Below are 26,334 nucleotides of genomic sequence, written 5' to 3'. Positions count from 1 at the left end.
AAAGAATTCAATGGTGGATACGTGACAGTTATTATTGTAAGAAATAAATTGATTCGTTGGACAAAATAATCTCGAAATCTATGTACATATGTTACAAACTACTATGCATCAGATTCGAAGAGGTTGAAATAATAGACGAATATTATTAATTTTATATATGTTTAATTGCAATATCATATTTACAGTGTATCGTGGAACATTGTAATTACAAAAATATTATTACGATACGACACGCGTCGTACTTGGTTGTAAAAGTACGTGCTCGAGGGGATACGTATCGTCGATCGCTTCAGCAATGGCGTAGACGCGATGACTTTCCGTGATTGTCGTCGCTTAGCTATTAAATAAAGATGACGTATTATCAATCGTATTATCATTTCCAATTGCGATTGTCGCGCACGTCCTCTTAAAAATTCTCGAAAAATCTCGACTATGGCATCGCGATTACATCGATCAACGCGTTGCGATAATGCACGGACATACACGCTTAAAGTACCAATCGAGGGATGCGAGTAACGTTGCAAAGAATCACTATGTACATCGATTTTTTTTAGCTTGCAAATGCATAATAGGATAAGTGTACATAACACGTTCTTCCGCGCTTAAATTCGGAAAATACAATAACAGTAGCACGTTTGCTGCTGCCCGTCGATCGTTCTCGGTGCATTTACAACAGTACTTACTTTGGACGTTTCCATGGTAAAGGTACGATTCGGGAAACTAAACTTTTACGGAAGCGGCGTAATTTAGCTGTTCGGCAATTTTACGAGATGCAACGGATTAACCACCCTGAGTGTACATACAGGAGATAAATGGAATAATATGAACATCTGCCATTCAACCTATCTGTTTCCAAACTGATAAACATGGGGGTGGTTTTGTGATCATTCACAATGGTCTTATCACTGACATCGTCTGCTTGGATATTCTAGATGATCTGGTTTATGCCATGATTCACGTACTGTTTGCCAACAACGGTGCTACTTTTCAAAGCGATAATGCATCCTTAATTCAATTTTTCTTCGACACCTTTACCGTTCAGTAAAATCAAAGGAAGAAACTACTTCTATTGGTAGTTTTCGAAAGTAAAAGGTGAAAAGCATAATTCACTTTTCGAAAGGGACTACATTCTAATGGAAATTATTGGTTCTAGAAAATGGTCCCAAGATAAACTTCAACGTCTTTCCTGATCAGCACAATCACCTGATCTAAATATCATCGTCTTACCGTTGGTAGTTTCCGAGAATAGAATGAAAAGCAAATTAATTCTTTCAATATTTCGAAAACAATTGAAAGAGACTCCAATAGAAGAATGGGATTACATTCCATTGAAAGGCATTGAAAAGGCACGTGACTTTAGGATAGGAAGTTGTATCAAAGACAAATGCGAACCCAACTCCGTTATCGATTGTCCACAGGTGTTCACATTATTTCGTCCACCCCCTGTATCTATCTGTCGCGAATCCATTGTCGGAGGTTTTTCCTCAAACTCAATTCCGCCGAGTTTTCCTATCACGATGCAGAGCGTAGCCGCGGAGAGTCGATCTCCAATCGACGCTCTTGTCGATCGGCCGGTACGTTTCCATCTCCGACGAGACTCTCTCGTTATCTATGATTTCTATAACGCCTCTTCGACTCGTAAAGCCGCGTTCAAGTCACCCGAGTCGTCTTAGATCTCGCCCGCGGTGACGATTCTCGCCAAGTGTCTCGATGGATGGAAGCTGTTTTTTTTTTTTTATCATCCTCGTTCACCGAGTCCGCGTTCGCGAGAAGCGCAGGCCTCGGCATTATTCACGAGGTGCGATCTGTCCTGGGCGTCGAGGCGCTATCCTGCGTCTGGGCGCCAACAGTCCACCGAATCCTCTGGTCTCTTCGTGTCTCGTGCTCGCGGCTGTGCTGGTTTCGGCGGACGTAGCCTCGGTAGCTTCCGTCTCGCTGGAGGTTTCCGGTTCCTCGGACGACTCTTCCTGGCTGGTTTGCGGAACGGGTGCTTCGGTCACTTTGCGACGCGGCAACAACGGCGATCTTCTAGGCGCCAGCGACACCGGCGACCTGGTGGTCGATTTTGGATGGACCTGTAGTCTGTTTCGGTTGCGCAACTTGTTCAGGGGGTTCGCCGTGGTAGAACGTGTCGGCGCCGGGCTGGTTTCCGCGGGGGCCTGCACAGAAAAATACGATTTTGTTCACTCTGGAAGGGGAGATTGGCGCGTCGCCTTCGTGACTCGTGTCTCGAAACACGAAAAGTGGTCGCGAGCCGAAGTATGCTGACTTCGTGACATTTTGCGAAAGGCCATTCGGTGAAAGCGAACCTCCGAGGGAACTTTGACGAGCGATCCGCCGTGTCTAATTGTGTGCCTGTGTAGAGAGATAAAAATCGAACTGTGGAATTTCGCGCGATGGGTCGAATGTTATTATTATTATTTACTGCTATCTATGAGTTGACATCTTTTACACGGAATGTGAAAAGTAGCTGTATTGCGAAAGTATTTATTTATACGGTATGCAAATTCACGAAATGTAATGTAGGTATAAAGTGTGGTTCGCTCGGTTCGCAACACCTTATTCGGTTATGTGACTGACAAGAAGCAAAAGCTTCAATAACTTCCTAACGAACAAATTTAAGGGATAAGTATGTTAGTACTTTTATGTAAAGCACAAGAAACTGCATTGATCTGTTTCGTCAAAAATATAGGTTCCATTTTAAATAAAAGTCCAGTTGCATTTTTCTGATGCATCAATGTACAAAAGTGCATAAAATTAATTGCATGTCATCCACCATCCGACACCATTTAACTTTCCATGACCATCAGATAATGACCATCAGGTTGAGACTCACACGGGTCATGTATTCAGATCCATTGTAATAGAAGTTTATAGGTGGAGGACTTAAAAGATTGCTACTCTAATGTAACAAAATGACTTGTAAATATTTCTACTTAAACTAGAGTTATAAATGTAGCCAGAATTAATCCCAGTCCCAGAGTTAGTCTCAGAATTAATTTCTACATGTAATATTTAAAACGCAAATTGTTAAATAGTTGTGCAATCCTTACCTCGTGAGTTTCCTCCTCGGTTCCTTCGCCAGCTGGCTCATCGATAGAAGTCTCGTCCGAGGCATCCGCGGGAAGAGGGATTGGCGTAGTCGTCGTGGTTGTCGTTGGTTGACCCGGTTTCTGTCTGAGATTCACTCGAGCACCACTTGGTCTGATGACGGGTCTAGCTCCAGGTGAAGGCAGTCTCGAACGTACGTTTGATTTCGGTGCAGCCGTGACTGGTTCCTGAGCAGTTTCCTTGACTGTTTCCGAACGGGTGGATTCCTGACTCTCCTCGCTGGCACTGGGTGCCGTGGTTGTCGGTCTGCCACGTAGACGGTTGATGTTCAGTTTGTTAAACGATGGTCTCGCCACTCCGGACTGACCATTAGACGATTGAGTCGATCCGCCATTGGACGGGGCGGACGTCGTCGTCGAAACGGTCGTTCTTGTTGATCCAGAGCCGCGGAACCTTCCGCGAGTCGTGCCAGATGGTCGTTCCGCTTGAACGGAACTCGAGCTTTCCTTCTGCACCGCGTCTTCCTCGACAGGTTGCTTCTGTCCAGGTCGAGGTCTTCTGTAACCGCCACCGTTGGATCCGTTTCCGCCGAAACGTCCTCGGGTGCGTTGCGTCGGTTCCACGGAAGCTTCGGTGGTCGTTGTGCTACCACCTCCGTTCGACTTGAATCTAAGCGAGACAAATTGTTACCCGACTAACAAGGGAAGCTTTGCATTAACATTTATTAGGCTTCTCTAAGAAGACAGGTATAATTTGTTCGTGCCTGTTTTTCACTTTGAGGGAGAAACTTCCCCGTTTACTTATGCGTTTATAACTTGAAAATGATAAAAGATATCGAACAAATGTTCAATTAACGTTGCACTGTTTTTAGAGGCCTATGAACCAGTGTCAAATTATTTAAAAATTACTCCCCTCCTCGAAATTTATTTAGATTAAAAACTGTTTTTATAGTCCTTCGATCTGTAATCTCTTCGATGATCTTTGACTACTTATAGACGTTTAAGAAAGTCTTGAGCATCACTTAATTCATTCGTGACTCTAAGAGAGATTATCCTTTTCGGGTTCTTTGAATTTTGGGAACTGAGACTCATGGAACCTTGTCAGATAATCGAGTCAAGAACCAATAGGTTGAGTCGTTAACGTTAACGATTAAACGGGTAAGCTTACCGATTTCGAGAAGTCGGGGATCCTCCGATGCCAGGCCTTCGGAACTTTCCTCTTCCAGCGGGTGCCTGGGCTGTTGTGGTAGGTGGTTCCGTGGTTGTAGTGGTGGTGGTAGTCGTAGTTGTGGTCGTAGGTGTGGTAGTTGGTGGTTCCGTCGTGGTGGTCGTTGTCGTGGGTTCGAGAGTCACCGTAGTGGCCGACAATTCCGTCGCGGTCGCAGGATCGGTAGTAGTTTCATCGTCCGTTGGAGTCGTTCCATCCGAGGATCCGGTCGCCTCGCTGCTGGATGCATCCACCAAGTTATTTTGACCTTGCTGCACGAAGGCGTACAGGTCTAGAGCGACCTTGTCCATCGCCGATGGGAATTCGGTGGTCGGGCTATCGGTGACGGCTGAGACGGTGCTTGCCGAAATCGAAGAAGAATCCAATTCCTCGGAAACTTGTTTGACCTCCGAAGACGCTTGTTTGTTTCTAACCCTCTCCCGTGACACAGGAGACGTTTCCTCCTTGTCATCCTCCTCGGTAGAGTGTGAAGCTTGTTCGTCGGATGCTTCGGTTTCAACCTGAAAAAAATGCATGTATATCATCGTACGCAAAAAGACGGACGAGTCCCTAATAACCCCATAAAGAGGTCAAATTGAAACAACTGGCACAGACTTAACCGACACCAATATTGACCATGATATTCTCCGTCTGTATAACATACATATTAATAGATAGATCTTTCAATTAAACACTTTTTATGCCTTGAGAAATGATAATCTATAATATCGCAGTGTAGGTTATCTATTTATTTGGAATTTTTCAAATCTTTCAATGATGATGTCGATGGATTCTGATCAGTAAAGTCTATGTTGATCATTCCATGGGACCTTTATAAACTTGTTGAACCGAGCATAAACAACTGATATAAAAAAAAGACGGACAAGAGTTATCTTCGAAGAGAAGAACTGACAATCAATTTCGCTCGTTTCCACATAGGAGAAGGTAATATGTAATACTTTTATTCCTAGAATCTACCCCTTTTTTCTTTTAGACTGAGACCATGGGACATGTATCGCAAAGAAAAGGGAAGAATGGTCATTAGTTAAGTGGAATGTAATAGCACTAATCAGGTTTTCTCAAAGACCAGAAGAGGCTCGGGCCATTCACCTTATAGAGGTACGCAGTATATTAAAAAAAGATCGTTCTGTTTAATAAGTTATACTCTTGCTACGAAGAGTAATATTATTTAGTTTTATCTCGGCTCTGTTAGCAAATTAATCGGTAAGGCTTATGTAGCAGATCTTGGCTTAGACGTGTCGCCTATTAATAATTCGATCGGTGTTCAAGTTTTCGATGTTCAGTAATTAGATACAATCTGCTATTGCAATCGAGTCTTCCTAAGTAAAATTGTTCCTACTATCCTAAGTGAAATTGCTACTTCTGTTCGGGGAGTACTGTCTTTCGCGATAAGAACGATCGATTACTTCTGGTGCTGGGGTGCTGAGTGGCCTCCTTCTAGTCGTAGGAATAGGCGCATCCTCGACTTCCTCTTCGACGGGAGCTGGCTCCTGAACTCTGTGAGGCCTGCCACGCCCTCTGGGTGCTACTTTTTCCTCGGTATCCTCATTTGGCGTAACTCCCAGGAATCTGAGCGGTCCCTTCGGTAAAACTTGAGGGAACTCGGGGCCTTCCTGATGCGTACGAAAACTGCTGGAGTCGACGAGGTCCAAACTCGGTCTGGGACGATTTCCACGCGTTCGTGACGGTTCCGTAGTTCCGGTATTATGGTTCGATCGCGATCTGTCAACATAACGAGTTCTATCACAACAGTCGTACGAAGGCTAGAAAAGCGCTGTAAGAAAGAAAAAGAATCCATTGATCGGATTTGAAACACGAAGTTCTTGCTTGTCGTAACACCTTAACGCCGGAGCTATAATGCTGAAGTGCTTACGCGTAATACGGGAAGTGAAAGTGCGTAAACACGTGCTGCAAAATTATTATGTTAGTAATAAAACACATGCGAAGGACTGAGGATCCTAGCGATAGAAGTGAAAAAAATAAAACGTTCAGTTAAGTTCGATCCTGAAACTGATATCTAGGATACTTTTATAAGGTGTGGTGGATTCAAATTCCGGTGTGAAAAACTATTTTTTGTTTTATTTTCTTCACTTATGTTCCAAGGAACGGACAACGCCAGCAATATAGCCTCTCGCCATCAATTTCGTTGTTCGATAAAATTCAGTTCACGATGGAACAGTCTACTACTACGTTGGTAGTGGAAATTCCATTATGCGTGGGAAAGTATTGTATCTCGCATGAATAAACCAACAGTCTTTAGCAAGTATAGAAACATCTATTCTCTAGCATTCATTCTATTGCTGTAAATTGTCGATCATGGTTCTATGTGAATGTTTTTTGATAATATGCAGTTCTATAAATCAAAATAAAGTCGTATTTGGACTCTTTTCACTCGAAAATACGACCAATCGATCGATAGTATTCAGATACACTGACAAATGTAACACATTTCAGCTCTCATTTGTCGATAAAATTCGAATCCATGCGGGTACCTTATCTCTCATCTAAGACCATCGATCACGCGAATCGATACCGTGTCTCGTCAAATAAATATAAACAGTAGGATAAATTATGTTTTTTCACTTGTTCAAACAAATTTCATTTTAGTTATCCAAAGATTGGTACTATGTTAGATTCGATACCATTAGGCAACCATCCGTCGATAAGATATCAAACTCAGTGGGTCGTCGACGATTGGTTCTCTTAAAAATCTCGTTACCAGCAATGGTTGCTAACGGTACGAAACGAAGAAAAAGGCGAACGAAGTCGAGTCACGGTTGGAATCACGACACTCACCTCGGTGGAAATCTGGTATTCGTCGGGAGTCTTTCCTCGGACACGTCTTCGGCCTCGACCAATTGCCTGCCTCTGTTTCCGTTTCTATTCGGGATCACTTCGTTGCTCGCAGGTTCCACGGTGCTCGACCTTTCCGCGCTACTGTACTTGTTTCTGTTGGTAGACGAGCCGCCGCGCCTAGGCGCGGACGTCGTTCTAGAAGGAACGTCGTAAGAATTGGTGACGGCCGAGTCCGTTGAACCCGCCTTATTCTCATCCTCCTCGTCATAGTAATAATATACGTACTCGTATTCGTAGTCCTTCCCGTTTGGCCCTTTTTTTACCTGTCGCAACACCAGCGAAACATCTCAATGTTAAAATACCGACCAACCTAGCCGTATACGTTTAACACTTTATCTATCGGGAGCCTATTCGTGGAGTCTTCAAATCTCTATTGTATACATTTTGTTGCATCACTCGACCATCAAAGTGGCCTAAGAACTTATCAAGACGGTCGAAAAGAATCAATTTTCCGTTTTTGATTCTCTTATTAGAAGAATCGCGATCGCAATGGGATCTGTCTACGTTCTCGCGACGCCCCTCTTACGATAATCATTCGTGACAGCACTTTTCCAGGGCAATGTTACTATAAAAGTTCTTCTACATTTTTTTCGAAAATGATAGGATTTTATAGTCAATCGCGTAAACTCTTACACGATAAGCTCCCAATCGTTGACGCGTATTCGTCCTACTTAGCAACGAGTATGTCGATAGATAAAGTGTTAAGTAAGGTTTGCTCACCTGAATTCGCGAATTCGTGCCCGCTGGGACTAAACTGACGTCACTGAAATCGCCGAAGTTTCGGTCGCGGAAGGACGTTTCCTTGCCATCGTCGCGAATGATGTTGACGGGAACGAAGTCAAAGCCACGCGCCTCGCGTGGCGTTGTCAACACCGGGATCATGGTAGTCGGGTATTCGTCGCTGAGGAGCGAGATGTGGTAGTTTTAAACGAGGACTAACCATACAATTTTTTATATAAACTGTTTATTAACCTGCGAGAAGCATGGTACGAAATTCGTGTCGAATGTGAAAAATACGAGTCAGTCGCGTCGTATGGAAGCGAGCAAGCGATTTTATATCCGGCTATGGCACGCGCGGTCTCAAAGTAAACATGGTAATACAGGACGTGCTCGAGATAAAGTCATCCACAATAAAAATAGAAACTTTTAGATATTTCTGGATATCTTTGTGTATTTTCAATTGATTTGTGAGGGTTCCGCGACGAGGATGAGGCCACACACAACGTTACTCGAAGCACTTTCAATTATACATAATGTTAAGTTATCTTTTGTATAAGTGCTTCAAATAATGTATGGATAAAAATACTCCAAATTGGGTCGTGTTTGGACTCATTTTTATTAAGAGGGCAAAAGTATAGTCAGAAATATAACGATTTTGGTTTTGATTATCGATTACTGGACAGACGTCTGATGAAACTGAAAGACTTCGTTTATTCGCGACCGATCATCAGCCAAACGAGTTGAAATATAAGTCGCGATAATAAGATGTAAACAAGATATTTTAGGCTTTCGCAACACGTTTCTTCAGGGTTAATACTAACTAAAGATTCTGAGTGTAGGCCATGTCCTTTGGATGGAACACTTCGTCGTTTTGCCAGTATTACAGCTGGTTTTTTCAAGGGCCAAATGGCATACTGATATATCGCTATAAGTAATTCTAACCCATTCCAAGTTCAAAACCAACTTAGATCTAAATATTAACATGGCCTAACCCGATCTAATTTTGTCTTAACCCAGACCTAACGAAAGATCCGCCGATTTATGCGATCTACGATCCCAGACGAGAGAGATAAGATACAAACGCAGACTCTAACTTCATCAATTACTGAAGATTGAAATTTTTCATATTTGTTATTGTATGCTCATGAGAGTATTATAAATAGACTATTCATGTTGTTGCGATAAAGGTAAGTCCAAACACAACCTTACTTGGATTAATTTGTAATACACGTAATTAAAAGTTTTAAGAAGCAAGTTGAATAATGTGTAATAAAAATATTCCGAATGAGGTAGTAGCTTGAACTTTAAAATATGTAGAAATCAAATTGCTCGTTCCTTAAACAATCCTCATCAATCTATCGACGATACTCTCACGATACTGGTGAAAAATATGAAAATTTTCAAATATAAAATAAAAGTTTCCTTTATGGACAGATACAAAAGGAATTGTTCGAGGATTAAAATGCTAAGTACATTTCTTCTATTAAAAATAAAGCTTGTATTCAAATCAATAACATTGGATGTAGTCGTAGCCATGGGTTTTGTTACCATAATATGTAACATTTCATGCTGATACTGCCAAACAAACTTTTGGAAACTAGCTACAACCTTAGGAGCATGTTATTACTTGAAGTAATTAAAGCAGTGTTCCTAAAATTCAGTCTCGTTTATGAATAAATAGCGGTCGAAAGTCTCATTGATCAAATAAAGAAATCACAAAAGTGGGCTTTTTCCAAAGGGTTATATCTAGTCAGGACTTTTGACAAATCGATTTTCCGATTTTTACATTTTCGTTAAGTACATACGTAATCTTGAGTATATCGAACCAAATTTTACAGGGTTTCGATAAATATTGTCGAATTTACAGGCATATCTATACAGACTTTTTTTACTATGTGTAAACTGTAGAAAACTTTAAACTCGTGTTTTTCAAAACTATGTTTTTTAAATCGGTGATCAAGGTATCTCAGAAATATTTGGACCGATATGGTTTAACTTTTTATACCAACATTAGAACATTAATTTTTAGTTTTTAATCGAAGGTTTCTCCGATTCGATTAATATTGTTCATTTTATAAACAATTCAAGACGACATTTTTTGTCGAATACCAACATTTTTGTTTGAGAAGCCACCATTTTGTTCAAACGTGATATTTTGCTTATTTGCTTATATGATATATTTTGCTTCGATTAAAGGCAAGATTGAACCTTATATTAACTGAATTTTCATTGGTTTTGATTTCATTTAATCCAGTCTAGAGATAGTTGATCACCAAAGGCACCTTTACTTGTAGGTGTTCGTGGAGACCGATCGTAGCATCTCGACAAATTAATGTGTTTGTGAAAAGAAAGTACAAATATATACCCAAAGATCTACTCAATTCAATGTAAGAAAATCCAATAAAAGAAATGTAAACGCCTTCTCAAAGAAAATATTTGAAAAATTGCTTTTCTTCGGTCTCTAGATTAGGTATAACCCCTTAACGATAAATGGCCCGTTACGATTATATCCAAGTTGATTGATTTTTATTCGTATTCTTTTGTTACCTGACATGAACCCCAGGAATCACGGAGTCCCTCTGATTTTCCACGCGCGATTTGTAAGCGTCTGTTCTTCGAATTCCAGTTTCCTGAAGGACACCAGTGTCGCTAAAGTTTTCAAGCTCGACGCGGACTTGCCGCTTCGCGGTGCCACTGTCTGTTTTGTCATCGTCCCCGGAATCGAAACGCCTGACGGGATCGAGATTGGCCGCCTTCTTATCGAAACTTTCCAACCGTTGAATAACTTTCTTCGTGTGCTTTCCGTCCTTCGTGATCGCTTTCCTCTCTACGTCGACAACGTCGTCGTCCTCGTCTTCGTCGTCATACTCCGACGGTCTCGCGACACTCTCAGGCAGTTTGTGAGACGTTACGAAATCTACGAAACAACACCGATTATTATTTAGGTGATCTTATTCGTTGGCGATTGAGACGACATTCAAAGATCGAGGAAATATCATCTACATTTCATTCCAAGATTTTTAATAGTATAGAGTAGTACATCTATTTATCAAAGCCACCCGCTTTTGCATGTCTACATGACTCTCACATGACAAGAAATATTAAAAATAATTTGAATACAAATTATACTGTTTCTGAAGGTGTAAGTTGCGATAGTTTTCAAATACTTTTTTTACTTATTCATAAGCCAACATAAACGGTATAAGTTGCATTTAGAATATTCCTCAATATCTTTCGTAATATAAGAATCATATAGGCAAGAATATAATAGGTGATTTTAAAATAAAATGTAGCTTTTCCCATAAAGTCGATAAATGCTAGCAATAATATACGATATGCATACTTCTAAGAATAGACCAACGAACATTTACGCAGTTTCCATTCCCTCGTCAAATACCAATATCATACACACTTCTAGCTATACAAACCACAGAAACATTCATATGCTCGCTACAAACTAGACGGGATACCCCGTTAAGTGAATAGATAAAAAGGATACTGCACCTTCGACGGTTACGGCCTTGCTTCTAGGCGCATCGTCCGCGAGCGTGTATGCGATGATGCAACATATCCTTAAACAGAGAAAAAAAAACGTAATTAAACGATTTATCGGGAGTTACCGTGCTCAGTTTGCTAAGTAATGGTTCATCGTATACTGAAAGGGCTGTAGTTCGCACATACTTTGAAAACGTGTAGAAGCAGCAAATGTTTATTAGATCAAAGGTTCGAAGACCATTGAACTTTCTTGGGAGGAGATACACAGTTGTTGAAGCCAAAATACAAGAATTTTTTTTCATGATTTAAATACATATTTTAATTCAAAACAAAGCGTAACTTTACAGTACACGTATTGAATTTAATATATGTATAAATTTTGTCCTCAAGATATATTTAATAGTGGCTCGTAAACATTTTTTTCAGTAATATAAAAATGTGTTATCTGTGACAAATAATTCTGTTAGAATACGTCAACATCTGCTAAGTGGACAAAGAAATTCCTTCTCGGTGAAAAATTGCTATTCTATTAAGCAAAACTGATAATTTTGAAAATCGAAAAATGAACTCATACTCAATACTCAATGAAATATATAGGTAATGTAGGTTTCTTTATAAACATTTTCTACATATACACCTCTTAAGGGGTTGTACTTATACCTAGTCAAGTAATCGAAAAAAAGCGATTTTTTATGAATTTTGTTTAATATTTGTTTGCACTTATATTGTTAAATCTTTTTATATCTAGTTAAATAGATCTTTGCATATAAACTTATATTTTATATTTTATTAAAATATTAATTTGTCGAGATGCTATAGCAGATTTCCGAAAGAATCTTCAAGAAAAGTTATTTCACGGTGATGAACATATCTCTGGGTTACAATTTTGTCTTTAATCGAAGGAATACGAAAAATATCACGTTCTAACAAAGTGGCGGCTTCTCAGACAGAAACTTTCATCTTCGACAAGAAATTTCGAACTTAAAAGTAAATTAAACACTAAAAAATTAAGTTATACAGCTTGTATACGAGCCCTATCGGTTGAGCCATTCTCGAAGTATCTTGTTCACCGATTTAAAAACACACTTTTGAGAAACATACGTTTAAAGTTTCAAATACAGGTTACATTTAGTAAAATAGTTTTTATAATTTATAAAAGTTTTTACGTTTACGCTTGCTCAAACAACATCAGAGATTAGAAGGATGATATTGACGAACGTAAATGCGATTGTCGCAAGATGAAACTCCGTTGCCCCGCGAAACACGTACAGACTGCAGGATAACGCTCGCCGCGGTGAAAGTTCGCGTCTGGTTGGTGAGCTGGAAGCTGCAACCAGCCGAGTTGTCCTGTTTGCTTTAGACCGGTATTCGATCTTTAATACTCGACAAGTTGTCGTTAAAGTTCAACGGCAAAATGATTAACAAAGATGTTTACGAGTGTGAAATAATTAGGAACAGTTCGACGACCTGAATGTGCCCATTTATTAGTCATAACTATTCGATGATACAATTATGCTAAATAAAATCGTTTGTAGAATATTTATCTACATACGTTTTGTATGTATTTTCCATATGCAATTCACGCCACGAAAAAAACGTGCAGTTTATTTATGTAGCTATGGATTCGAATCATTTCCAGATCTATAATTATAACCATTGATCGCGAAATAGTTTACTAATCGTTTTTGCTGTGCATTCGAAGTCGTTATTGATAACACAGAAGAATAACTCTCGAGGGATAGTAATTTGCGAATAAAAGATGCCTATTAATCGATAAAAATTTGAATTTAATTGTGATGAACGAATAAAAATTCATCTATGCATAGATTTGTCCATTTCTAGGGATCCTTTCAGCAAAAAACTGATCCTTCCTTCTAAATCTCGCCATCTTCAAAACGAACGGATCCGTTCGTTGTTTCGTTTAACGACGTCCGTCAGCGACGTGGTTCGGTCTCGCTTGTAGGAAGATCGAGTTTCGCGACCACCAAATAATTTAATCGAAAGAAAAAGTCAAGGCCGTCTAGTAGCGTGCCTGGGGATACGAGCGCGACCTCGTCCTCCTTTGGCTCAAGGTTGCTCGACCAGGTTCGCGAACGATCCGAAATTTGGAGAAAATCGAAACCCATCGAAACGCGCCGACATTTCTTTTGGACGGTAATCGCGACAGGTGTAAAACGTGGCCGAGCGCATTCGTTTCAAAGGGAACGTGTAAATCGAGTTGGCCGGAAATCGACCGATTTCCCAGGGACAGAGACAGAGACAGATTACGGAGTGAGAAACAGAGAGAGAGAAAGTTCGTTTAATACATTCTCTGGTACGAGGTTTCCTATGACCATATTGCCAGAAAATAAAGTGTACGCAATATACGAGTACTCGTAAGAGAAGTTCGACAACTTGAAAATTTGAAACAATTTTAAGCATTGTTTATTGAATGTTGTATTCTTTATTGTATATTTTCGTACTGTTATTAATTTTAAACTTTGTGGGTACGTACAGAGTGTTTTTAAAGCGGAATTTAGTGTCTTATGACGAAATGAAGCTATCAGAAACATACTTTTACTAAAATTATATTCTATTTGTAGGAGTAAATTATATGTAACATATAATTTTGCTGTATGTGAAGTGGTGAGGGAGATTTAATAAATTAATTTTCTTAAATGGAACCATACATATTTTTATTCATAATAATAAGATAGTATTTGTTTAGATAAATTCATCGGCCTACATACGATATTGTTTATTATAATATAAAACCTTCAATTGAAGGTTATACTTAGTAGATTTAACGCAACCTGTCAGTCGATCGAATAAGGATAGAGCATCTTGAAGAAGGAAAGAAAATCCTACACTTATGTATAAAACATAACATTGAGTATAAGAAACAACGAAAATATAAGCGTAAAGATAAAAAATAAAAGCACAAATAAAAAAATTAAACGGTAAAATGTGATGTAATAGACACACCCGTGGAAAGGCGAAAAGATGAGACTAAAGAAGTAGACAAGCGTACCACAGCGACAGCAAGGATAAATAAAGGTAAAAGAAGTTGAGGCAATGAAATCATACGAAAGATGAGAGATAAGAAAGGAAGAGGTGAACAATGAGTAGAAATCCAGAAATGACCTAGGTAAAGGACGGACATTCAAAGGATCGGGTATCGAATGAGTAGAGGTCGTTAATCCGAACTCCAGCGGTGCGGCGTTCCAAATGACTGCTTGAAAGATTCCGAAGGACTTCTTAGAAGTCTCGCTTCTGTGTGCAGGTACCAAAAGAAGGTGTGACGGCAGAGACAGGTAGGTCTACCCTGCCTGAAACAAGGCGCCCGTGGAAATACGAAAGAGAGACAAGGATTGCGAGACAATCGTCGCAGCGGCGAAGAAAAGAAGTAAAAGTGCACGATAAGAGGACGTGTGCCTGTTCATTTCGTGGCGTACATCCGCAAGGTCGATTGGTTACGATCGATTACCTCTGCCGACGAAGGAGAACGACTTGTAAAATTACGGTTAATACCAAGGGCTTCTTGTTTACCTGAACAGTCCCTTTTTTTTTCGTTTCGCAGGGACGTTCGTTGCCTTTCGACGAAACGAAGAAGGTCGAACCGTTTACGCTACTGGCGCGAAAGACACGCGCGTTCTTTTTCTCTTATTCGACGTCTTTCCGTACGATAGAAAGTAGTCGGTGGCTTCGTAGAGCCGTGTCGCGACATTTACAACGCGATTGAAAGGAATGATATACATATGCACACGTATCCTGTTCGGTGCGCGTAGGAACAGCTCGACGACGCGACGTAGCATTCGAGACAAGAAATGCTATTTACGTCAAATTTCAAATGATAACCGTGATCCGTAATCCTTCTCAAGAGTCTTGGCGATAAGAGACACTTTCCCGTCGGTTAAAACTTTTCATTTAGAGCCTTTTTTTTATTTTTGTTTTATTTATTAAAACTTTCAAATCTTGGAAGAGATTTATACGCTTTACAAAGAAGCTAAACTATACATGTTATTAGCATTATAAAGAACTAGAGTTTATACGTATGTGTAAGTTTATGCATTTATATTACAGCTCTTCAAGGAAGATAGAATACATGCACAAACCCCAACATTAGGCTTACAATTATTGTAAATATGTAGGAAGGTAGAAAAAATAGACAAATAAGTAGACTGGTAGATGTAATTTAAGTTTACAGAATTGTTGAAACAATTTATTTCTTCGATTATCGCGATCTTTGATATGTGATCAATGTTTTGAGGACTATAATTATACCAACAGCTAGTATTACTTACTAACCCCACTCCTGCTAAAGAAGCAGCAATGTTATAATGATTGGTTTTACAATGGTTTATCGTAACAAATTAATTCACGTAAGAGATTTCAATGCCAGTACCAAGGAATGTCCTTATCCTTATTTGGAAGTACTTTTTCCTTTTACTCGAACCAAAATCAATTAGATAATTGTTAGTGTTATTTATCATATTATTCCTAAACTCTCACGAAAATCTATGAAGGGAATTACAATAGGATCAGGCAAGTTAGTATTACACATAGATTTGGCAGCAGCATCTACCCGATCATTTTCAAGTATTTCAGTATGCGAAAGTATCCACTGGAATATAACATGACCCGTGTTATCATTGTTTTGTAGGAAATTTAAATAATTTAAACATGATATTAATTTCAAAGGTACAGGGGTTGTGTTTGATCAGTGGTGAAGATTTAGCAAGATTTTCAAGAACACTGACAATGAGAGTAATTGATATTACTGAGAGCAATATCTAGGAAATTATTAATCGCAATACATTCAGCCGTAAATATCGATGCATTTTTGTTTAGAATCGCTTTAATTTTTTCGAGAGTAATATTAGTTACACGAATGCGTATTCTTATAGCGAGTGTATACAATCATTTATTTGTATTCGAAATAAATTCCATGTATATCATACAAGAAATAACTTAACGCGATACTCAGGCTTAGCTTTCCGAAGTTTTCCGAAAGTTTTCTCTCCTTTGCATGTTCTTTCAGAGGTCGAGAATGCAGAGGGTTAAAAGAAACATTATTTTATGGATTACAAATATCAGAATTTAACAAAACTTATCTAGCAGATCATGTTCGTTGATTAGTAGACAATTAGTACGAACATATTCAAACTATTAATAAGGTCGCCTCGAGGGTACAATTTGTTAGATAAGTCGTACTAACACGTTCATTAGCAAATCTTGGACGAAACATAGCAATATTGGTCTTTAGTATCGAAACCATTAGTACCTATTAACAACTCGTTTATTGATTATAAAAACAAAAGAATGTCTTGATTGTCTTCTATAAATGTGGAGCCTCTGTGAGTATAGGTAAATCCCAGACCAAGATAATCTGACTGACCATTCTGTGATAGCCTTATAATATCATGGCGAACCTCAGCGTTCTTATGCGTCATAGACGAACACGTTGGACTAATAGGAGTGTAATTCATCCGTTATCGGTTTTCTCGTTACTAATGAAATCTATCTGCATCGACAGTCGTCGACACCTTTTCATTTCCTTGAGAGGCTGCTCGCCTGATCGATAGAAACGGTGGAATTGTCAGTTTGCGCTTTCTATCTTTCAAATAAACAACGGGTGTAATCAAGGCTGAATCATCTTCAGCTACTCAGCTCCAAAAAGCCTTTAATAACCAAAAATATCTCGTCGATACCTTTTATACGAATCCAGCTACAATTTATATTTCATTTTTATTGTACGTTTAATAAGCATAACATCAATGTCGACGATTCCTCATGTATCTCGATTTCGCTACATTTCCTCGTTTAGATTTAGGAGCTATAGGGCCTTCAAACATCGATTTGTGGTAGGTAGATCGATTTAAGCAGAAACACGGAACACTATAAGCTTCTAGTATCTACATCCTCGTAGTAACCAATTGATTAACTTCGTCATTTTCTAATGTTGAAATAACATTATCAGTTTACTTGCTTTTGATGATGACTAACGCGCCTATAGAGAGGAGTTTCACTAACATAAGATGAAACATCTGAAGAATGCAGGTAAATCGCTAATGGCATAAGAACGATTGAACAGACATATCACGGTAATTGGAAACTTATGTTTTCAAGAAGTTACAAGTTATGTCTTGAAGAAATTTGTTTCCAAGAAATGACGCAAAGCAAACTCTAATTAACGTTAACAACCAGAAAATAGGATTAAGAACTAAGAGTTCTCTTGTCACATTATTTTGAAGAACAATGGAACCCGAGACACGATTTCGATTAAACACAGTTCTTTTCTCGAATCGAGTACTTTCGAACGTACTAGTCTAAGAACTTTGTTTTCCTAATGGTGGTCATAAAATAATGGAATAAAATAATCTAACAGAATATCAACCAGTGTTAATGTTACAATAAATATATTGTAGTACAGCGTCGTCAAATTTTGGAGTTATAATTAATTTACTTTTATAATTCCAACATATCAATGTTGTATTGAAAAGAAACTCATGAATACAGTACAAATATCGAGAAAAATAAATTCAATCCATTGAAAGTGTTCACCTGTAACAGTTCTTCATAATCTTGATCTGAAACATTAACGTGGAAATAGCTTTACTCTTAGAGTCAATTTTTTATTCCAAAAGCAGAGAAAAGAAAGCCGACTTAAAATAACGTTTTAATTTACTTCGAAAAGTAAGTTTGACTCTGCCGTAACTCTCTCCTTTTCTAAAAAATATTATGGGGAGCCATGCACTACCTGTAGCTCAGGGGTCTACAAAACCGTAATCCACGGCTGAGCAAAGCGAACGCCGAGCTGCCTAGGGACAAAAGCGGAGCATAGAATCGAGGAACCAGCGGCAAGAGCATAATAGGTTTATTCCTGAATAGCCCGGAACTGCCAAAATTCGTGAAAAGAATTCTATAGTTCCGCCAGAGTCCGCTGCTATAATCTTTATCGTGTTTTTATGAAGGAAGCTCATCGAGTTGTCTTCATTACAAATTAAGATTCGCTATTCGCTTCAAAGGTTTTCTAAGGATTTTGTACCCTTTATGCACACATGGAAGGAGGTCGTATTACAAAAATATTTAATTATATAGCATGCGAATGCACGCGGATTATTGTGTAAAGCCCGATATCAAACGTTGATTAAACGTTATCAAACGTTAGAATCAAATGATTCACCGAGTTGGCAACGGCTTATTCGAAGCCATCGTAAAAAATGAGCTAGAGGAAAGGCTAACGGTATGCTTTAAGACCTGTAAGTGTTTGCGAAGAAGATGATTCCGTTAATCGGATCTCCGGAGCTCGAGATCGATACGGACCTTGTACCATGAAAGACGTACTAGAAAGAAGTACCATATTTCTAAACGATCTGGGTCTTCGAGTGATAGAAATCTCGCGACGAGATAGCTCGAGAGTTTTGCAAAGAGGATTCGATGCCAGGCTCGAGACACGGGCCTAGCCGAGGAATCCATCGCGATTCCATATGGAGAAAGCTGGACTCGGTTACAGGCGTATCTACGTAAGCATACAACGTATGTATTTACGTGGGTATATCCAGTGGCACGAGACACTCACGTTACGTAACTCACAACATTACCGCGAAAGCCTGTTGCAAATCCGTAAATATTTTCTCGATTCGACTACGAAACTCGATTTCACGAACGTCGCTAACCAACTTCGTAAATACTGGAAGATGTAACACCGACGAGACTTTCTATTTAATACACTATTGCGCGAAAGATCCCGTAAAACGTGGTTCGTCGCTCGTGGATAGAACGGAACATTGACGTTTGATCCGACCACGCGAAAATGCGAAAGTCGAGCGTGGCCCGATACCCGCGAGTCTTTTTCACCCGGTACGAATCTACCGAGCGATGTTTTCTCGATTAGACCGCAAGAGAGAGTCGAAGTTGCTGTCTGCATCCACTGTCGGACGATCGGGTTACGATGTAACTTGTTGCGGCAGAAGAATTTCAATTGTTTCGAGACCACTAGTGCACAGGGGGGGGGGGGGGTAGGAATCAGTGAAAGCGATGGAACACAGAAAAATGTGATCTGCTGCTTTATTTAGACCAGGCTAATTCATAGTACTTCTTAACGCATTGGTGCCACGTTACAAACATGCAAAATAAGATGCTTGTACCGATTGTATGCGGTCTAAGATCGAAGATAATATCGACAGGTGTTAGGCAAGAGTCAAGTTTTCAAAGATGCAAGTTTTCATATGTATTCGGAGTAGAAATTAATTCTGTACCTTAGAAATAGTTACTCGTTATTCTGATACGTTGGAGTAATAACTTTCCAAGTTCTCAAACAAATCTCTATTACAAATGATCTCCATACATAACTTAAGTCTCAACCTGATGACCAAATTTCGCTTATTGTCATTCTTCTAACAGATTATAGAGTGTATTCGCAAATTATTAGCTATAGAAATTAATTATGTGCCTTTGTATTAAATCATTTATTACCGTAGTTCAAATATTCCCGGAACCTATTTATAGGCTTTCTAAATCTAATGTTTACTTCCTGAAATGCATTGACTGTGTTCTTTGTTGTCTACTTGCAATGCTCAATTTGATGAAACAGCAAGGTCATTAGATATATTTTTCAATAGTATGTACAAAAGTTAATGTAGGAAATTCTCTTCTATAATATTGAATAATAAACTCTTTATCAATAGAGATATAGTTTTAAAGTACAAATGTTTGTAGAAATGAAACATACGGATTGCTGTGCCCTCTTAGAATGTATGACTGAAGAAAGATACAAACTTGTAAGGTTCTTTCGAAAGGCACATGATTAATTTCTACACCTAACAATCGAGCTCATTTATATACTCGAGTCAGCGGTGCGGCGAGTAAACGACGATCGAACGTTTCCTGCTGTACCGATTTTCCGCGAATATTCCAGATCGTACAGTCGAGATCTCTTGATCGTGCGCGATCGCTCTCTTGTAGACGTCGCGAAAGCGAATTTGAGAGAGCAGTCGATCGATCACGTCTATCGTCGGGCTCGTCTTCGGGAGTAGGAATCCGTTAGCGCAATCCTCGTTCAAGGAAAGCCACTTTCTTTCGTGGTTTATCGTCGGATGATATTTACGAGCGTCGACGCACGCGACGTCGATTTGGCCGTCTCGCCAAGTCTCGGTTTCGTTTAACGTCCCGGCCGATTATGGTAAAACGGCGAAAGAAGCAAGGAGGGAACTACCGGCAACCGGCTTAAGTGAAAATTACGAGCAAACGGCGTTGACTTTTGCTTCCATTTTAGTTTTTTTTTAGCCACCATTTCCACGTTAATTAGCATTCCCCGAAGACGTCGTTATCCTGGCGAAAACTCGTCTGAAACGAAACCGAGAGCGCGATAACGCGTCTTCGCCTCATTGATCGTTCCCCCGAGCGAAACGAGTTGCGAAGTCGGTTTTATTTAATTGGACGTTCGTGCAACGGTATCGCGGAACAGCTTATCGCGTCGATCAAAGTTCGGAAGACGGATCCTTGATGAGATACATAATCTAAGATCACTATAGATTCTGCAGAATTGTCGAGCGCCTTTCTCGCGAAGAAGATCGGTTGGAAAGAAGATTTGTAAAATCTTCCGAGGATAAGCCTCTGGTAATTCGTTACGCGTACTACCCTCACCCTATCCATCACGGAGAAATGCAAAGATTTATCAGTTTATCAGCGGATTTGATCGACCATCTTTATTGATAATTTGTTTCGCGAGAGAGACGGTCGATCGAACTTCCTTGCAAACCGTCCGGTTAACCTCGATCATGCGTGGATCACACTCTGTTGCCGTTCTTACGGTACTCGTACTCACAGGAGCGCTGTTTTCAGCCACATGTCGACGGCCTCCGGTGGTTTCCTCGCGGTTTTCTCCTATTTATCCTGACGGAGGACGTGGAGCTGCTGGATCCGTGTCTGTCCGAGTGCCCGTCGAGACGGTCGAGGTTGCGTTGGTGGAGTCTCTTCCGTTGGCACCGGATCGAAACGCGAAATGCGCGGACACTGTTAGGAGATCGGTCGGTTATACGATCGCTGCGACAACTCGAAGGTACTGCGGAACGAGGACACGTATCGTCACCGGACACTCGCGACCATCGTTGCCCTCTCTTCGAGGCGACGCTCGTCTTCCAGCTGCGCCGAACCGATCGCGGGTTGGACCGCTTAGTGACACCTGGCCCGTTCGCCGTGGATACGCGTCGATGCGTTTCGCGCGCGATTCGCGTACCTCTGCCTGCGGGATGATAATCTCTCTGCCTGGCTGACGCCCACGCTCTCTTTCTCCCTCCGTCTCTTTCCTGCGACGAACTAGCGGCACCCGAGATAACGGAGGAAAAGGAGAGAAAAAGAAGCGGAAAAAAGCCGCTCACGGAGGTAAAAGTAAGAGGTAGTCGAAGGACGTGGTGAGGGTATGAGAACGGCGGCGAATGCAGGCCTCTACTTATACGCCACCCACCACGGCCACCTGGAGCACACCCCACCAGCCCATGAAAACTGGACACCACGTAGTCGAACTCGACTCGATATACGCGTGTTGTCGAGACTCGAGAGATCCCAACTGTTTGGTTGGTTACTCGTTCGCCCGCTCGCGCTGACTCCTAGCTCGCCTAGATCACCGCCAATTCAGACTCGAAACGACCTGCGGTCCTATTCCTACGTTTCGAGACCACACGGTTCAATTACCGTACCTTCTTCTTCTTCTTCACTTTATTCTTGGATTGTTCCTCACCTTTATACGATTTGACTTTACATTCGTTGCTTGCCCTTTCGCTGGCGCGCCGGCTATTCTCCGATCTCAAGGATCGTCGAATTACGCGTTCAGGAATTCCAAGAAGGTTTCGAATCGTTTCTCGATCGACGCAACCGCTTTCACGAAGCGCGTGAATCACATGGCGCCTTTAATAGATGCCTCTTTTACCAGTGGAGAAGGACGACTAACCGGATGCAGACGTTTCGAACGTTGACGTCTTGCGAAAACGTAGGACTACGTTGCGAAGCGTTTGCATGTCCTGAGGGACGGAAAACGAATGACTACGGTCGAATCGTATCGAACTTTCCGCGATCAGTATTTTGCGTTCACCCGGGAGACAAAGAGATCAACGAAGCGTAGCGAGGAATGTGGTCCCCTTGTCGGATAATATTTTGATGAAAACGCACGAACAATCGAGAATAGCGTTTCATTTCAATTGAAATATTAATGTTGTTTTCATCGTGTCAACGCACTTTTACGAGGCACTGACTCGCTTTCCGATGATTGTAAAATATTACCGATCATTCGGCTCTTTCGAGGCGTCACGGGCTGCGATTAACTCGCGCGTCTCGATTGGCATCGTAGGTGTCAAGGCCCAGTAAAAGCTCGAGTTCCGTAATCATATAAACTATCCAGCCCCGAAGCACCGCGTCAAGAACCAGAAGGTAGCTGCGGCGTTAAAGGTCTTTACGTCTCGTTGCGCAAGAAGAATGCCGATCCATTAGGGCCAGGCCAGGCCAGGCCAGGCCAGGCCAGGCCAGGCTAGCCTGCGGCGTGGTAATCCGCGACCGGCTGTCAAGAATGTCGAACGCTTGCATTGACACAATTTTCGTTTTTTTTTCTGCTCCTCCTCTCTCCCAAAATATCGATTGCTCGTGGACAGGTGTTACCGCCCTGAACTGGCGGAGCATCTCGTCCGGCGTTAAGCTCTTCGCACCGCAAGAATTTGAATAGTTTCGAAACTTTTCACGTACAGGGAGAGATAAACAAAGTGAAAGTGGCGAAATACATTTACTTATATTCCCAAGCACAAAACACACATTGGTCTAACATACATTCTTTGAAAGTTTATTCTAAGAAACATTAATTAAAAATATAAAATATTCAACGATGTTACTTTCAAATAATCATTCTATGTATCTTTTATCAAATATGTATTAACCCAGAACTTGATAACATTCCGAATTTCTGAAAAATATATCTTCATCAGCTGGATGAAAATTTCTGGATAAATCTCAAAACCAAAAAAGAACTTATTTCTCAACAGAGGACCATGATACCGCCCTTTCCTTCATACATATAAAGAATACAAAATTATTCCTTTGCGTCGACGTAAATTTCTCCGTATTATTAGCGGATACCAGCGGATCTAGCTCGAGTGGTCTGTGTCACTGCACACCGAAACTCGTGTAAAGTAAATTGTCGAAACGAGTGGCCGCTGGAATGAAAATCTTCCAAGTGGTCACCCGAGCAGTGTCCAGTGTGCAGCAATGACGCGAGCATGAGCGATAGAGTCGGTTGCTCGGTTCGTTAGTATGCGGCGGAAGACGAACGCAACCTTGTTCCTTGCAACGTTCCAGTCTAGACCACGGATGTGATGTGGAATTTTGATTGGACGCGGTGCAAACCTTTCTATCGCGTGGATGTCGTTGCTGGTGAAAGACGATAACGGCGATCCACGGGCGTCGATTATCCTCGGTACCTGCGACGTACCGTTTCACGCGAGCATCAAAGGACAAAGTCTGCGGCGTGCCTCGCCAGGCCTGCGTTCGCGTTGATACACCCACAGAGGTTGGCACGTAATATACATGTATACACGTATCTACGAGACTTTCTCTCGACAAGGAGAGCACTCGTGCGCGCCCATTTGCCGAGCCAAGCACGCGAAACAACACAGAACAATGTCTTCTCTGGCGCGTTATTATAGCACAATGCGCGACTCGGCTGGCATAACCCGAGAAGTTAGGCTTGCCCGTCGATTCCGGGCTTGGTGCTGTTGAGAACTGTCCCGCCCGTTCGTTCGCTACCAGAACCGTAAAGTCCGCGCGTGTATCGCGAGTCCAGTGCTCGTGTATGGATGATGAATTAGCCGTAGTCGATTACCATTCAGGCTGGCGCCTACTATATCTGCTGCACCACGGACCTTTTGCGTGCGATTCGAAGGCTAAATACTGTCGGCCGTTGACTGTGCGCGCCCGTGAACACAGGTGCACCATGTGTTAGAATGCTTTCGACGTTTCACCGAATTTAAGTTTTGCTAGATCCTTTTGTCGCGAGACCATCGACGCATTTTGCAACCGAATGTCACCATATTTACGTGCCGTACGCAAAACGGTTGCAAAACACAATTACGAGACACGGATTGCTGCGTGACGCATCTCGAAAACAGCCTCGCGTGGGCATGTGTTTCATCTGTTCACTCTGGAACACATTAAAGAAAAACTTTCATTTCTATTGCAAGGGGTTGAGTCTTATTGTTAGACGTCCACCGTTAGAGGGTTAAATTTATTAGGGTTAAACTTGACGGGCTTAGTCATCGTAGTAAGAAACAGAATATAGTGGCGCACAAAGAGCGAAGGTATAGCGAAAATAATTTTTTTAGTACTGTAGCCAACATAATTTTTTTAAACATACAATCTAATTTACCCATTTGCACTTGAGAGGTGACTCTCAAATGCCACTAGATTTTCTTTAGGTTTAATTTCTTTGGAACTCGAAGTGTCAATAAAATGATTGTCGTTGAGGCAAAGGTGAGCTGATTCTCAAATCTTAAATTAGAGATCTCATTTTCGAAGTCAATATAATCTTAGCATTCGTGGCAATAGAATGCTAAGGAAGAATCTAGAGTTGCTGGTAGATACCAGAAAAAAAAGGCCTCGAGTGCGAAGGGTTAAATGTAATGTTAGGATGAACTCCATTTGCTACCTATAGTCTGTTATTCCTATCGACGTTGAACGTCTAGTTCCGATAATCACTGAATCCACGCAAACTTTTCGCATAGACCCAATGATGCATTAGGCCTACGTGACTTTTCTCGCAGGAGCTTGTTCTCAACCTTCCTGTCGTTGCAATCAATCCTTCGTGAAGATTGGGCACAAAAGAGGATGCGTCGAGGCTTCGCGGCACACTTGGTCGCGTAAGAGACTCAAAGTAACATTTCCTTTCAAACTACGTCTGAATTTTTGTGTCTTTGTTTCGTGTTACGAAAATACTTGATACTATCCTGGGAATAAGAATATTTTTAGGAATCTTATTGTTCCATTCTCTACGACGTAAGGATAAGATGAACTATAGGATGCTGTTATGTTCACGGAGAAAGTAAAAATTACATGCTAGGGGAATTAGGAAGTGAATAATACAAGCAGTTGTTTGTTTAAAAGAAATGTAAGGATTTGTGTAACGTGCATCAACTGGGAGTTGAAATAGTAGACAGACATCTAGGGAATGGAAGCTTGAATGTTGGTAATGCGATGAGAAGGATTTAGATAGAGCTCGGTGGTTGGAGCATTACTGGTATGCGAGAACAGATTGGAGAGGAGTAAATTAAACGGGCAAATAGAAGACTTTGAGGCAGAAACCTTGTAAACAAGCCAGCTGAGATGAATAATCCATCTCTGGCGTATATTTAGCCAGCGAGAACTGTTGGAACAGAGGAGAGTATGAGTGATGTGGTCGAATTTACCAGAAGAGAAGGAGCGACAGAGACATGAATTTTGAATACGCTGAATAAGTGAGAGTAATCGAGAAGAACGACAGGGATTATAAACCACGCCGTAGTAATCAAACAAGGAAACCATTTAGGATTGAAAGAGTATAGCGGAGTGTACAAAATACGACAAGAAGGACATAAAAGATGTAAACGAGAAAAAGCAGAACGACGCTACGCAGCCCGGTTGGAACGCCAAGATGGATCAAACGTAACATTAAAATAAGGGTAAGATGTATATTAAGCAGAGTCGCTAGAAGCAGGTAAATTTCGAAGAAGGAAATGAAAGTCTACAACTGGCTCAAAGAAATGCGAACTAAATGTATACAGAAGTTACGTCAATGCGACGGAATGCTGACAAAGGTTATCTTGTAACTCGGAGTTAGTAGATGTAGCGCAATTAAAAAATTATATTCGGTTGGGTATCATTAACACCCGTACAGATATTCGTTCATTGTCGATAAATATATACAATCTCGCCAAAAATGTTGGTAATCTTGAAATCTTATAAAATAGAACCTAGGGAGGTATTTCTTCT

At 40.8% G+C, this 26,334-nt stretch overlaps 1 protein-coding gene across 1 annotated transcript; it reads right to left on the bottom strand.

Moving 5' to 3' along the window:
- Window positions 1–157: 157 nt before the first annotated feature.
- On the bottom strand, window positions 158–21,737 carry LOC128894211 (uncharacterized). Its single transcript, XM_054155805.1, has 9 exons — window positions 21,158–21,737; window positions 11,359–11,426; window positions 10,402–10,771; window positions 7,855–8,035; window positions 7,075–7,397; window positions 5,685–6,000; window positions 4,219–4,778; window positions 3,054–3,720; window positions 158–2,159 (listed from the first exon to the last, which is right to left on the bottom strand). Exons 1-9 carry the CDS (start codon window positions 21,178–21,180, stop codon window positions 1,788–1,790), a joined length of 2,880 nt encoding a protein of 959 aa, XP_054011780.1. The 5' UTR covers window positions 21,181–21,737; the 3' UTR covers window positions 158–1,787.
- Between the last annotated feature and the right edge of the window lie 4,597 nt (window positions 21,738–26,334).

The sequence above is a fragment of the Hylaeus anthracinus genome, unplaced genomic scaffold (assembly GCF_026225885.1).
Source record: "Hylaeus anthracinus isolate JK02 unplaced genomic scaffold, UHH_iyHylAnth1.0_haploid 3, whole genome shotgun sequence".
Lineage (NCBI taxonomy): Eukaryota > Metazoa > Arthropoda > Insecta > Hymenoptera > Colletidae > Hylaeus > Hylaeus anthracinus.
This window is presented reverse-complemented; position numbering and strand designations above follow the sequence as displayed.